At 37.2% G+C, this 13,577-nt stretch overlaps 1 protein-coding gene across 1 annotated transcript in view; it reads left to right on the forward strand.

The window, feature by feature from the left end:
* SLC6A2 (solute carrier family 6 member 2) overlaps positions 1-7,918 on the forward strand; it is a 59,462-nt gene extending 51,544 nt beyond the window's left edge. The window contains exon 14 of the mRNA XM_083870250.1: positions 1,477-7,918. Coding sequence (XP_083726376.1) covers positions 1,477-1,500 — 24 coding nt within the window. The 3' untranslated portion in view covers positions 1,501-7,918. The remainder of the gene's footprint in view (positions 1-1,476) is intronic.
* Positions 7,919-13,577: the final 5,659 nt, after the last annotated feature.

Here is a 13,577-nt window from a genome sequence, read left to right on the forward strand (position 1 = left end):
TATTTCTGCCAGCATGACTAGATGCAGGAGGCTCAGCATCACATGCATCAACCTTTTTGGAAGACTTTTTGGACCTTCCTTCTTTGATTAATGAGAGCCTTCAACTTTAACAGATCACCTGAATCTGGTATTTTAGGTTGTGTTTGAACACAGTGAGATCTCACCAAGAAAAAAGGCATTTCCAAACTATCATGTACATTTGAAGAGGTCATGGCCACACAATTACTGCACAGCAGCCTAAAGTTGTGTTTCCAAATCTGCAATTATGTCCCACAACACATGGTAAACAGCACAAAAAAAAAAAAAAAAAAAAAAAAAAAAATCCAGTGTCAGAGTTTACCTATAATGTCATGAAATTATGTACCAGGTTATGTGGAATTGTCTTTCCCCACAGGAATAGATTTGATTGCAAACACTGCTGGAGACTTCATAAGCCCTGAAAAATATGCTATAGGTTTCCAAATACTGCTTTGCTTTTAGCAAATAAAATGAGCTTATTGAAAAAATTCCCTCCTTTATGTAGAAGATAAAAAGGATGCAAATGTGAAGCTTGTTACACTTACCAGCATTCATTCTGGACCACTTTCTGTCTTCAAAGTTGAAAGCAACTACAATTATGCACACCTCCACAAAATGTGACCCAGATTTTATAGTGGTGGTTTGTATGTTGATACTGAAAAATAAATCTGGCTTTTGCTTATTCCGAAAGATATTGTTTGAAGTAAATGTTGGCTTTTAAAGGAAATAATCTCTGTAGATTTATGAGATGCAGAATGAAAGCACAAATAGGCTTCCTGTTTCATGACCACAATTTATTTGATGTGGCCAAGAATATGAAATAGCACAGCACCTCTTCCTGCCTTCTCTTTCTTCTGTTTCTGCCATCAGATGATTTACTGTTCCTGCTGTAACTCAGTGTTTCCAGGGGCAGATGTTCCTGTGTGAAAGGGCTATAAACAACCATTCCACAGTGCTGGTCTTCTGAACACAAATCTATGACAAAAAAGTGGCAAATTAATTTCATGCAAATTAGAAAAGGCTGTGCTCAGAAGTAAACTAGTAAAGTTACCTCAAACCATGCCAAACATGAGAGCATTCTAACTTGCTGGCATCTTCAGTGAACAGCTAGGAATGGCTTTGTTAGTGTTAAAGCATATTTAGTGTTTTGTTCACAATGTTTATGATTGTAAACAAAACACTGCCTTACTGTTACCAAACAAATACAAATATTTTATTCCCATCTATGTCTGGTAGTTCTGCATTTTAAAACTGAATTGAGAGCTGACTAAGTAGCCTTTACATTCAGCACACTTCTCACTGCAAACTGGACTGCACAGAGATTTAGTTACAGAGTGGATAATCTAGCCATTATTATGAAACTTCTTTGTAACTCTAGATTTGTCAAAAAAACATATCTGTCACCATTATCATTTGAATCAATGATGTAATTTAACAACCACTTCTGTTTCCTTGCAGCTCCAACACTGGCTAACAATATGACAACCAACAGATCAAGGAAAAAGCCCACATTCAGCTAAACTGAGAATACAGAAAAGTCAAGTTCAAAGCTCCCTCACTTACGCTCGGACCAGGCTGGCCCAGAGCTTATCTACTGACTCTTTGAGGGAAGACATCTGCTCTCTGTTGTCAATGCCTCCCTTCTATTACTTGGCTTCAAATGATCTTTAAAGACTCCATTTAATTTTTCTTGCATCCTTTGGTGCCATGAGATCCCTACATGACCAAAACTTGTGAGTTTTGCTATGGGCAGAAGTAGAGGAGGGGGGAGCAGAGGAAAAGAGCAATCAGCATAAGTTAAATGCTTTTTTTATTGTGAAGAAGTGAATTAAACTTTTCTGACAGTAATAACTTCTTCAGATATTCATGCCACAACCTATTTTAAACCAATACCTGAGCGCTCTTAGATCTAAGGAAAGAGTTATGACAAAAGAGCGATTTTAACTCTGTACTCATGTCATTAGCTTTCTTGCCATACTGTCCTTTGGGATGCAAGTTTGCATCCTCCTGAAGTGAAGACTCAGTGCTTCATTTTCAGTGATTTGTTATTACCTCCTTCTCTTGGTGAAGAACATTGTCTTTGCTGTACATGCCCACGCCATTTTCTCACCAGTTTCATTGCACTGAAGCTGAAGAGAAGCAGGAAGAGAATTCCTGTTAGAGTTGCTAGTGCAGAACACAGCTTAATATCACAGTGTACTTCATGAAAGAGATATTCCCTTAAATCAACAATTGAAATGGCTTTATTATATGATCCACACTCTGCATATTTTCCAGCTAAGCATGAAAGTTACATCCAAATAGATAGACAGACTCTCATCTTTTTGTTCTATTTTGTTCCAAATAAAGAATGTAACATACATAAGAAGAGATACTTTTTAGAATTATATAATTATGAAGTGGCACAAAAAAAACAAACCGGCTTTATTCCCCTGCTGTGAACATATTATTATAATTTAACCAGGATTCACCTACCAAAACATAGTAAGATTTTTTTCTAATAATTTAAAAGTATATTTTAGGCACAGTCAACTCTCTAAATCTATTCTAGCTCTGTTCTCTAGTAGTATTATGCAAAGTAGAAGATACAGAACAAACTCTGCATTTGGGTGCTGTTCTTATTCTGTGGTCACTTGTCACTGTAGTACCTTTCAAGTGATCACTACATTCAGTAGCTTTGAGTTAGTTCTTGGAATTATTTATCACTATGTCTACAGTAATTTTCAGAGGCAGTAGCTTCTCGGCTGGATCCAACCCAGAGTTACCTCTGGACATTACCTCTGATTTTTTTTTTTTTTTTTTTGTCTCTATACATTCAATTGAGTTTGTCTTTTAAAGATATGTAGTGCTTCCTCTTTTTTTAAAAAAAAGACCTTTTAAGTGGACAAGCCTTTTTTTATTTATAAAAATATTTTTGTTCAGTTGTTTTCTTTTATAAAATAGCCAAGTTTTAAAGTGCCAAGTGCTTTTGGATTTTTTCTATTTAACATTGATTTCTGTTCAAAATAATGAAAGGGAAATTTCTCTCCTTGTTCATTCTTTTCCTCCAACATATTCAATATTTCAGAACGAATCAAGTGGTGTCCTCTTGAAGAGTCTCTGTGACAAACAGTAGTTTTATTTAAACAGGGATTTAAACCCAAAGAATACTTTCTTCTAATTAGAAAGGAAGTCTTATTTTCTGGCCCAGCTGATGGCCAACAGCTGCTTAAACCCTGTTATTAAATATATTTCAATAATAAAGGAATTCCAAATGTTGCAGTTCTAATGCTGTAATTACACAGGAGGCTAAATAGTGAAAATATGTTGAAGGTTTCAAAAATTCATCCCGCCAACTTCCCAGTTAATCTCATCTTTATTGTTTGCCAAACTACATTAGAATCTTTCCATTGTTTTAAAGCCTACTTTTCAGCAATGCAGCTGCTTCAGTCACTGTCTTGGCATGGCTCAAAAGCTTCTTAGCACAGATGTAATTACCAGGTTTTGAAACTTCTAGGGGCTGTTTAATGTGGAGCTTTAATAGGTTGTCACTTTACACATTGTTTGGTTGGCTCATGATTGGAAATGCTAAAAACCTGCACCAGTGTTCACTTGTGGCACAGTCCATCAGCACCACCCCTGCAGCACCACCCATGCAGGAAAAGTGACATTTCCTCACCACTCTGCTCTGACACAGGAGCAAAGCTGCCACACCTGGGAGTGAAATCAGCTTTAGCCAGTGTGTTTGGGTTGGATTGTATTTTTAATACCAACTCCCAAGGCAATTACCTACTGCATTATTTTTTATTTCTGTTACTGTATAACTTCTTGGGTTGTGTATATTTATAGCTCAGGACTACATTGCACTATTGCCACCTTGTTCTGAGGTTTTCTAGGTAAAGAACTTGCAATCTATACAGAAGGCAAAAGTCTCATCAAGGAAAGTAGGAACCTTATTAGCCTGAATGAAAAAGACAATACACATGACTGCATAGGTAGACTTTAAATTCAAGATGTTGCCCAAAGAAAGTCTCTCCCCAAATAATATGACTTCTGTCCTGGAGACAAATGTCCTCAATTCTCCACAGAATAAGATGATGAACTACCTCATGCCTCTTGGATGATGAATGATGCCATTAGACACAAACTATCATCTATACAAATGACAAATACTTCTGTGAAGACCAGGTTATGTTCATTTTTTCCACTCAGTGATATGGTACAGACAGTCCAATAAGAAGCCATAGCACGGGCACCCACCTCCTCTTAGGCACCTGCTTTGGGCTCCCAAATACATTTTCAATATGGAAAACATCAAATGCCACTCATCTCCCTTCAGTTAAAACACTTGTAGTTAAAAAACAAAAGACAAAATCCACCAGTCAGGTCTTTATCATCCATGTCTTGGATGATATCATCCACATCATCACTTAAGTGCAGGTCTTCCCCTGACTCTATCTTGACTCTTCAGCCCAGCAGTTCACCCTTTCCCTCAGCTGCACCTATTTCAAGAACAGACCCTCTCTGGGGAGTGCCATGCTCCCAGAAATCCCCATGGAATTTCATGTGTATGCTGACTGAGTAGGCAGCCCACTTTTTAAAGAAGAAAAATTTTGTACAAGCTGCAGAATCATCTGCTTGCTAATTATGTTGGCTGTTTGGGTAACAAGCCCGTGGGAAGAATTCAGTGAAGCAATTAAAGAGCTCATTTGACAGTTCTAGAAAATATTTCCTCGAAAGCCTTTTCTTAATCTGATAAAGGAAGCAGCTGTCATGTATCAGTATCTCTCTTCTGACCTTTCTTTTGATCAGTGAAAAAGACCTGCCTGTGATCCATAATGTTTCATCAATCCACAGAAAGTTAGCCCCAAGGAAAGAGAGCCTCCATTCTCTCTTTGTAGCCCTCCCTGCCATCATTCAGCCAGATAATTCTTCACATCCTTGGAACTATTCTAAAACTACATGACTAAAACTCCACAAATAGAGATTTCTGGAAGAAACAGAGGGCCTTTCAAAGCAATAGTCCAAAAAGCACTAGTGCTATTTATTATTGGGCCCCTGTTTGACCTATACCTTTTTTGTCAGTCTTTCTTGTGTTCCACCATGTCCTGAGACATACACCCTGGCAACACTTGAAACATAGTGAGGGATTCTGCAGGATATCCAGGATCAAACATGATATTTTAAATATAGAATGTAGGAGAATCACTTGGCTGTTCCTAACTGCACGTGCAACGTGTGTTGTATGTACTTTTCCCAGAGGAAATTTCCTGTACTTGGTTATTTCTTCTCAGCAAAACACCATTTAAGTGTTATTATTTAAAAGGGTCAAGCCCAAACATTCTGTATATATATTCACTTCTTATGCTATTGTCTTGACATGAATTAAGTTTATTTTGTACTGCTAGGTTTTAGGAGGCCACATCAAAAGTTCTTTTGCTGTTAATGTCTCTTTTGCAGTTCTTCCAATTCATACAGCATTAATTAACTTGCTTTTATGGGAGTAGATAGCTTTCATTCATATCCTGGACTGCTTCGCTAAGTTTCATGAGGAACTGGCAGATATTTAAGAATTTCTTTCCTAAGAACCAAATTAAAACTGTAGTCCAACAATTTCAAAAGAGGTGAGACTTAAAAATATTTTATCTGCAGTGCCATGTTAAAACAAGCCTGAAGGACTCAGACATTAGAAAGCAATCACAGTCCAACAAATGACAATGTACAACCCTACCTGCAGAAACTGTGTGAACTCTGAGCCTCTTGGAGCAGTAAACTGGGACTTTTTTTGTTCTTACACACTTTCTTTTCTCAGGACTAGGAATATTTGTGGTCCACAGATCACCTCATGTAAGAACCTGATTTTCTTTATGTAAAGGTTAACGTGATGTTTCAGATTAGACCCCTGAAAAACTTGGGAGACTTTCTCATTTACCTTCCTCTGACTGATATCCATATTCCTGTTGGTGACTGTGGGCTTACCTAGCTAATCAGCGGAAAATGATTCATTTGTACAGTGGTACTGGTCAAATTTAGACCAAATCTAGGTGCCTCTAAATTGATCAGAGACTACTACAGAGAGCTACATGGGCAATAAAAACATTCAATCAGTAAAAGAACATAACAGGGTAATATGATGACTTCTAAGTACAGCATTTGACTGGTTTTCCTTCACCATTAAAAACCAGAATGTGCTTAGACAGCTTGCAGTCACTGTGTGACTGACAAGCAGGAGCAGGCCAAGAAACTGAAGAGACCAGAAGAATATGAATGGCACAGATACGATGGTGCTCAGTGAAATTGTGCTTTTAGAGGGACATGGAGGTCTCTAGATCTGAGTGGCTGGGAAGAGCAGGGGATAATGGAGAGGTTTAAGTCTCAGTGCAGCAGTGCAGCCCTCGTGTACATTAACCATGACTGCATTAATTTCCATGAGAACAGGGGGCCTTTCCTGCCCCAGCACTGACAGCAAGATTGAGTCACCTGTGTGCTTTGCTTTCCTCCTTTCTTAAGGTGTTGCTTTAGCTGCTCTACTATACATGAGTTGCCTAATTTCATTATAAGTAAACAGAATAAATTCAGTGAATTAAGAGAATTACTAAGCCTTAAGCTGGCATTCTTTTGAAGGTGTCATGTTGTTCCTTGGTCACTGCCAAGAGGCATCAAGCTTGCAGGTGACCTGCATTTGTAATTCACCTTGCACTCTCTGTGAACCTTTCTGCAAGACTTAGCTCTCCTTTGCTATGGGCAATATCAGTTACAAAGGGAGAACCTCCAAACAGTACATTTTGAAAATAAATCCTAATAGGTTTGATGAAGATTTGCCTTACAAATAAAAGCTTTACAGTGAGCATTTACTTGGTTTACACCAGTGTTTTACTTAATTTTTAATGCCTTTTTATAGCAGTGATTAGAATTTAACTTAGATAAGGGTACCTCTGTATAGGAAATATTTTAATATTTTTACCAGTTTTTTTTAATTTTCATAGAATATATGTATATTGTAAGGCGAGAAATTCAATTTTGATGTAACAAGGTTATCACATGAGACCTATCTCTCCATTATAAGATTTTGTAGTCAGCCAGTCTAGTTCAATAATATGTTGGCCTTTGATTATAAGTGTAAAAATGTGATACAGGAGAATAGAACATTACCTACAGCTAATGCACATTGTAGCACAATATTCTCCATTGCTGCCTTAATCTCATAGAATGAAGTCATGTGGTTTTAGTTTATATTCTAAAAAAATACACCAAAAAAAAAAATCCAGAGTATCCTTTGGCTGCAATTTTGTGTTGTTAGATGACTTAATATTAAACCAAATGTGTTAGTGTCCAGTAGATCTACTTCCAAAGCAAGAGAACACATTGCAGTTTTCAGGAATAAGTCTTCATAGGAGCTCAAAACTTGCCACTAGTAAAAATACTCTCCAAAGTGCCCCAGTGACCAAAAGTGTCCAAACACAGTCACCACGTTTCCATGCCTGATTCCATTAATTGTGCAATCTGCAGGTCAATTTTGCCTTTTCTTTTTTTTCTTTTTAAAGTCTTTGGTTATCTGGGGGAAATGGCATTTCAAATTTTTTTCATTAATTTTTGGTGTTTTCAAAGGGAGACACCCACATGCCCATGTGTATAATTAGAAGCAACTACATTTCTTATAAATATGGATATGGATGTGTGTGATGTGTGCTGGTTAACTATACTTAAAAAGCTGATAAAGATGGTGAATGTAAAGTATTTGTCCTCATACCTCTGTCTTTCTGTGATCAGTGTAAATAAGAACTGTTTTAAGCTGTGCATTAATGTAACAGATTATCCCAATATTGTGTATAAAATTATTTAAATAAAATCTGACAAATATGCACATAAAAAGAGTATAAAGAAAAGGATTATGTACCAAGAATTTACTTCTGTCAATTAAAAGCTGAAATTAAATTTTTGGGTTTTGTCAATACTATTTGAGCTAAAGCTTTGCATGGGCAGCTGAAAACAAAATCCCAAAGGCTGGAAACCTACGTAGCTCCCAACCTTCAGGAGGGTGTTCACATCCTTTCAGTGTCCAGTGGATGCAGTGGGCAGAATAATTTCTATATTTGAACTCCTTTCAGCAAAATAATTACAGTAATGCAACAAAGGTTTCACAACCACAGATTGAAAGGAAATAATCAAGACCTTCTAGGAACGTGAATCAAGATGCATAGCACAGATATCCTAATTCCCCAAGGCTACATTGTTCTCCTATTTACAACAAATTCCTTTTGCCTTGTTAATTTTGCCATAAGTAGTAATAGCCATAAGCACATTATTCTTAATTTACAGATCAGCCAGGAAAAGGTGATTCTTAACCCAACGTAAATGAAGAATAGGCAACAATTATTTAACTTTTTTTTATTTTAACTAAAATAATTTTCTTACATTTCCATATCAGTAATGAAAAGCACTATTTCCAAAGGTACATTTTGTTAGATTATCTCACTTGTCTCCATACAAATTTTATGCTTGGAATGTACAGAACCCAATGACCTTCCTTGGTGCTTTTTCCTTTGAGCAGATCTTGTTATTAAGGTACAGCCTTCAATTGTTTATTTCTCTACTGCCTTCAAGTAAGAAATGCATGGTTTCAGTTATTTTAATATGACTGAAAGACGGAATAACAAAATTTTTGTATGCCATTTTTTAATCATATCTAACACTCAAGCCCACAAATTACTATTAAACCAATTAAAAGTTGAATAATTTCAAGATACTTCAAAACAAATTTCTGTGAAACACAGTCTATTCTACTGTTCAACAACCACCTGTTTACAAAATTTTAATTTTATCAGTACTCTTCATTCTCCCATCAACTGCTTTAACCAAGCTTCAGTCAACTGGCAAGTCTTTAAGACTCAGCACTAGCAGATTATTATGTAAATACAACTAGATAGGGATTACTTAAAGTAACGGAATCATTCTGTCCTCCTGGAAGTGTCATTGAAACCAAGATTTCTATCTGGTTTTGGGTATCTGTGTTACCTCTTCTGATATCTCCCTAATTTACTCTAAAAGCAGGAATTTAAGTAGCACCATATTTTAATACCCAAAGCAGAAGAGGCAGATGAGTTACTGGATGCTGCCAGTAGATTTAACCACTGTGTCACCATCCCTGACATCCCTTCTACTTCGTACAAGTAAATATGAAATTTCAATTTTTTTTCTTACCTAAGCTAATATTTATAACCTAAGATAATTTAAAATGCAGAAGCACATCAAAAATTATCTTTGAAAAGAAAATTGAAGGCTTGGAAAGGTCAGAAAACATCTGGTTCTTTTTCATTAAAAGACAAATCAAACAATGCTGCCAAAAAGGTGAAATATTACAGTCATGTACAAGCAAAGAGAAGGAAGAGAAAACTGATTTGACATATTTAAAAGTAGTAACTAAAGCTACAAGGACCTATTTTTAAGAGTTCCACAAGAAACCTGTTTTAAAAACTAAGAGTGAACTGCTAGAATTGAAAGAGATCCAGAAATGCCTACTTGCATAATCCACCAATGTGGAATTCCAGCAATAAATCAAAAGCAATTCCTAGAGAACAGAAAAGCCCTCTCCTTCCTCAGCTGTAAAAACAGTGATAATACTGCTAATCTTCACAAAATTTTGAATTCTCCGGGACAGACCAGAGCAATGGCATTACACAAGCCTGATATTAGAACCCTCCACTCCTACAAATTATTAACACCCTCTTTAAAGCACACACTAAAACAGCTTCTCCCCTTCCTGTGGTTCGCAAAAAAGTCTCGAGTTTGGTTTCTCACCTGAGATTCAGGTGGTTAAGAGTCTTTTGCCCTCTGAAGGCCCTGGGCTACGTCACAAGAAAGAAGCGGAGTCTTCAAGGTCCTGTTTTTCTGGATTTCTCGTGTTGTTTATTATTTCATATCTCACAATTTTCCCCACACCCAGCCAAGATTTGAACAGCAGTGAGGACACAAGGGGACTGCCCGCCAATGGGGCGTTGCTTTGCTTTTATACAAATAACTACATGTCTATTATTTACAATTCCATACCAATGCTAGAAGGGTTATTCCAACTTTGATCCAATCCCCTTAAACTACTTTGTGCCATCATCACATCAGAAAATGGAGGCCAAGGGAGAAGGAGAAGAACTCAGGGCACTGCCCTAAATCCTCCCTTTTGTCCCCCCATTCACCTCCATTCTAAGAACCCCAAAACTACAAAATATTCTACCCTGTGCTAGCTAAACTTCTGTTTTCAGAACCTTTGTGGTTTCTAATTCCTCTCTCAGTGTTGGAAGCCTCTCCCATGGACTAAAATCAAAGCCAGTGTCTTCCTGGGCTCTGTGCCAAGGTCTCCAACCCCTCTGGACTGGCTTCAAACTCCCTTCCTCAGGTCCCAGGTCGTCCAAAGGGATGCCCTGGACTCTGACAAAAAAAGAACTAAAATAACTCAGTAACTTTCTTCCTAGATGTCTACAAAGTGTGTGTGGAAACGTTTACACATTTTAATGAAAGCTGTTCCACATTACATGAATCCACATTGAACCAAACCAGAAAATTCAACATCCACTGGTCTTAGTTTCTCTCTATGCACACAAGCAGACTCAAAGTTCAGCCACCCATTAATTATTTTTCTGCAGGCTCATGTTAAAATCAGATTGTGAAATTTATCATCATTTCAAGCAAAAATGTATGATCAAACCACTGACTTCTCTTTCAGCAAAGATTTAGTTCTCAACTCACACAGACAGAAATCAGCTTTAACCCAAATATATGACACTGCACATATTTTCAGAAGGCACCGGTGTTGGGGGTTTATTACATTTAGTCACTAAGACTCAGGAAAAAAAAAAAAAAACAACATAATTTAAGATATTTAGATACCACTGAAACATTTTAAAATGAAAATCCATTTTTTTAATTTCCATTCTTTCTGCCAAAGTCAGAAAACAATCAAGCAGGGCATACTGTTGGTCAATACTGTTCTTCTAAATCCTTGATCACAAATTTTCCAGACAGGCTTGGGAAACACTTGAAGTTCAAGTTTACCTAATTGACACAGTATGATTTCTGATAAATTCATGAGATTAATGCTCAGAATTGTATGTTCAGTTTTATCACAAAAAAGCACTTGCTTCCCACAAATATCAACAGGAACATTATTGTTTCTAGATAAATATCTGCAAGCAGCTCTTTGCAACAATATTAACCAATGTGAGCATGACAGTTCACAAACAGAGAACAAAATTGTCAAGTGGTTTCACTCATTATCTTTTAATAAAACCTTCACAAATCACTACAGCAAAAATAAAGCTGCTACATGTAGGTAGCAAAAAAAAAAGTTGTCATTTCTAGCAGAGAAAAAGTTCTACCACCTTTCAAAGAAGAGATGCTTGATGCTTCACTCAGTGGTGCTTGTGAAAGCAAATCTTTCAAGAAATTCTACATTTTTACATTGAATATGACCAGAAATTATCACAGTTACAGTTTTCAATTGCAAAATTGAAAGTATCATAATCGATATTCCATATTTTTACCCATCTCTTTAATTTGTAAGAGTGAAAAAAATTCATAGACAGGAACATCCTCTGGTGGAAAGGGACCACAGGGGCTCATCCAGTTGTGTTCAGATGGAATTTCCTGTCCCCCACTTTCTGCTCATTTCTTCTTGTCCTCTTGCTTGGCCCCACCAAGCAGAGTCTGCTCCATCCTCTGGCAGACACTGAGGGGTTCCCCTCAGTCACCTCCCAAGACAATTAAGGTTATTCCTCCCTCCCCAAGAAGGGAAGTTTATCCTAAATCACACTTTAAGGTAAATATGGGTGATTTGCTTGCAACCAAATGCACATTTATCTAAACTATTTCCTGACTCCTTTCCAGAAAACACATTAAAGGAACCACAGACCAGTATTTTGAGCCTGAGGTGAAACAGACACTGACTGCCAGATAATGGATCTTGTCCTGGTTTTAGTTCCTAGAACTGATTTATTTTTCTGCCACCTACTGTGTCCATTACAACTCTGGTCCTGAGTTGAGCAACATTCAGTCTTCCATGTTCTGCTGAGGTCACTGACAGCTTCCCTTAAGCTTCTGCTTTCAAACTCAAAAGTAAATTAGGCCTGATTGTAATGAGTATATAGATTGAACTCTACAGCCAATTTTGAAGTCTTCCATCACGTAGCACTCACCATCAGTAATGACAAATCTGAAGGGGACAAAGGCATTGTTGGGCTGTGTGGTGAAAAGCAGAGATCAGCAGGAGTTTCACAAAGTAAAGGGAGAGCCCTCTAATGGAACACTCAGCATTAATGCAGTAAGGCCATGGCACACATGGACTGGCACCAGCTCTGCCAGGTGACACTAATGCTGTCCCCAAGCTGCACTGCTCCACTTTCTGCCTTGCTCAGGTTTGCCACCTATGCAACCTGTGCATGGGTTTCCTGGTCCTCTTTACTCAAAACAATTCCAGTCAGCAATGGCATTGAAACCATCTACTGAGCAGCAGATCTGGTGTAGGCCAAGCAATAGAAATCCAGGAGTTGTGCGAGAAATAGGAAACCCTCAATCCTTTTAAAAGAACAGAATGAAGCATTAAGTTTTCCATAAAACATTCTACAATCTAAGAATACATATATCCAGTTCGTAGCTGCAGACTGTGAAATTTTAATGTTTGAAAGAGCTTATATTTTATATTATTTTATTTTATTTTATATTATTATTTTATATTATTTTATATTATTTATTTTGCAGATACTACATTTTGCTTCCTGTTTTGCTGGGCTTCAATGGCCCCACTCCCAGTGGAATAGTAAAAAAGGCTGAGAATTAACTGTGTAAGAACTTTGGTTTCCCATTTTTGGAAAATAACAAACTGGCTTTTAATTTGTAGTTGCCTCATCCAAAACAATGGAAAGAAAAGCTTGGGTGCTGATTGAGTGCCAGAGCAATCACCCAGAAAGGACAGAAGCCATATCAGCCTTGCTCTGCTTTGAAATATTTAGGCAGCCTGGGAATTTCAAAATATCTTTTTAAATTACTATTTTGCTCTTTTGCTATTTCTCAAGCATGTTGCATTTGCCTACTGAACTGACCCTGAAACCTCTGAACTATTTTGTTCTTTGTTTTAAAATCTGTTTTATTTAAAAATTAAACCTGAAATACCAATCTCCCTCCTAGGCATATAGAATACTCTTTGTTATTCAATAATAAAATGACCTGTTTTCTATTCATCTGATTTGATGTTTTTGTCCTTGTAATATGCCAGTTCATTAGTTCACCTTTTCCATTGACTTTTCAAACTTTCTGAAGCCAAAATGACATTACCCTTTAGGTACATGAGGCTGGTGTCATCAAGAAAGAGGTAGCACAGAAAAGTCATTGTATACAAAGTTAAGATACAATTAAGCAAATAAAAAGAAGAAAAGTAATGATCAAGCAGTTCTGCTCCCATTCACCTTTCCATGCAGAGCCCACTTGGAGATACAGCAGCTCTGACATTCCTCACAGTACAAATGGAGGCAGGTTCAGGCCAGGAAGAGTTCAGTTCAGGCTTCATGCTGTGGGTTGTTCTTTAATTTGGCATT

Source organism: Zosterops lateralis (assembly GCF_965231275.1).
Source record: "Zosterops lateralis genome assembly, chromosome: 12".
Lineage (NCBI taxonomy): Eukaryota > Metazoa > Chordata > Aves > Passeriformes > Zosteropidae > Zosterops > Zosterops lateralis.